The 2500-nt window shown below is 43.9% G+C and overlaps 1 protein-coding gene across 1 annotated transcript in view; it reads left to right on the top strand.

Annotated features, from left to right (window-relative positions):
- pcsk6 (proprotein convertase subtilisin/kexin type 6) overlaps nt 1-2500 on the top strand; it is a 54639-nt gene that overhangs the window by 20286 nt on the left and 31853 nt on the right. Inside the window, exon 10 of the mRNA XM_080539943.1 lies at nt 831-934. Within this exon, the coding sequence (XP_080396069.1) occupies nt 831-934 (104 nt within the window). The remainder of the gene's footprint in view (nt 1-830; nt 935-2500) is intronic.

Here is a 2500-nt window from a genome sequence, read left to right as displayed (position 1 = left end):
TTTCACAACTGCAGTGTTTGAACTGGGGAAGGTCCCGGCAGTGAAGCCTTTGTGTTCGACCTGCCCCAGCCTCGCTCCTGTGGACCAGGGACTCTGAGACCAGCAACACTGAGCATCACAAAGACTACTGCCGTTATGACTGGGTCATTTAGCTCATAGGCCTCTCCAGAGGCCTTTACAGAATATGGTGTTAACTTGGCTGTGAATAGACTGATGAAGGAAATGGTTCTAGTTGGTAAGGTCAATGCACAGTTAGACACTGTAAAGAATCACAAAAGGAGGCACGTTCATTTAAAAAACTCTGAAATCACGGTTTGAGTAAATCAATCCAAATTGAATTATTCAAATGAAATGCAACATGTACAATCAATTGGCATCGTTACATCAAAAAGTTCATCTTATTTAGGAATATTTGAGTAATATGTAAGTGTAGGGTTTTGGTTCATACAGTAGTCATCATAAGTGATTTGTAACGGACCGACGTGAACTCGAATGATACCCAGTTCCCCATGTCATACTCCTAACCACAGCCTTTATGCCATATGAGTAGATGGTGACTATGTTGTCATTTGAGAGCCGGGCTTTGTGGTGTTCTGGTGACATCAGTAGTATTGAGAGTCTGTCTTTGTGGTGTTGACATCAGTATTATTTAATGCCAGTCTTTCTGTTGTTCTGGTGGTGACATCAGAAGATATTGACAGACAGTGTTCGTTGTGAGATCAGTGGTATTTAGTGCCGGTCTTTGTGTTGTTCTGGTGGTGACATCTGAAGATATTGACAGACAGTGTTCGTTGTGAGGTCAGTGGTACAGTGTTGTGTCTGTCCTGCAGTCCGTTGATCACATGGAGGGATGTGCAGCACCTGTTGGTGAAGACCTCCAGACCCGTCCATCTGAAGGCCAACGACTGGAAGAACAACGCCGCCGGACACAGAGGTACAGAACGTTAATACCACCCCTGATATATGCAGGACACACACACACACACGCACACACTCACACATCACGTTCACATTCACGCACACGCTCACGCACGCGCACGCGCACGCGCACACACACACTCACACACACACACACACACACACACACACACACACACACACACCCACACACACACACACACACACACACACACACACACACACACACCCACACCCACCCACACACACACACACACACACACACTAAAAGTAGTGCAATTGTCAATGGGGTAAGTTAGTCCAGCTGATAAATATAATGTAGCCTAATTTCTTTGCTGGTGACACATGCCGATATCCTGAGTAAGGATGGCACCTGGTCCTAGCATGGATTTTTGCTCATGATGACTGATGAAGGCAAGTTTATTTGTATGGCACATTTCACACAACAGAGTGTTTACTCATAACTGCTGCAAAACAGGAAGGTTTTTAGCTTAGTTGTAAATATTTTTAGGGTTTGGGGAAAAAAAGAAAAGAAAGAAGCTGCATTTGTTAAGCTGCTCTGAACCTCGACACAGTTGTAAGTCTACCAGACGAGGAGTCGACTGTATTGTCAACAGTAATGTTAGCAACCCCAGTTCGTGGAGCCTCAATTTCAACCCAATTTGCTCACACAAATCACACAGATAGCTCATTTGATGTGTTTGAATTTTTCACGTCCACTTCTAAACGGGAGCTTGGCGTACAATATTGAATCATCCTCCAATGGTCTCATATCCACAGTCTAATGTTCCCCCCTCCAGGGATCTGCTAGCTACATTAAAGCCGTTGTCGGTTTTTGATTTCCAATAAATTGTCATCCGACGCCCTGTGGGCTCATCTTTGTGTGTCACTTTAATGACGGTGGAGTGGTATTTATACATAGCCCCAGGCTTCCACCTTTCATTCGATGTAAGGAGAGAATAGACAAAGAGAATCACTTAAATCCATCCTCTGCTGTGTACATCGGGGGAGGCTGGTGGAGGTAGACATCGGAGGACGGGCTCATTGTAATGGAATAAGGAATAGTATCCAAACACGTTTGTTTGATACCGTTCCTCGTTCCATTCCAAGCATTACACTGAGCCCGTCCTCCGATGTCTACCTCCCCCAGCCTCCCCCGATGTACTGTACATACAAATATGATATGAGAAATGGATATGGATACAAAGAGATGATAGCACAATTCCGTCGTCTAATTTTTGAAAAAGTGGGACCACAGCATCGTTAATCATGTTGACCGATTTAAGAGCAGTGATATCCCATCTTAGAGGATGATCTTAGGACTGAAGACGCTTGGATGATATGGAAATTAGTTTCCATCGGCCCTATATTGGAAAGAAACCAGCATAAATCTTGGTGATTGATTTAAAGGTAGACTCTGGGACTATGACTTCATATAAAAACAAATGGGGTGACGGCGGTGCCAGAGAGAAGCAGAGATACAACAGACTGGAGAATAGAGTGTGTTGAGACAGAATATCCAAAGTAAAAAAAATAAAAAATCCAAACCAGACATTTCAGGGAAGGTAGGAAAATGTAAGAA

Source organism: Nansenia antarctica (assembly GCF_963989245.1).
Source record: "Nansenia antarctica genome assembly, chromosome: 9".
Classification (NCBI taxonomy): domain Eukaryota; kingdom Metazoa; phylum Chordata; class Actinopteri; order Argentiniformes; family Microstomatidae; genus Nansenia; species Nansenia antarctica.
The sequence above is the reverse complement of the archived record's forward strand: the minus strand, read 5'-3'. Positions and strand labels throughout refer to the sequence as shown.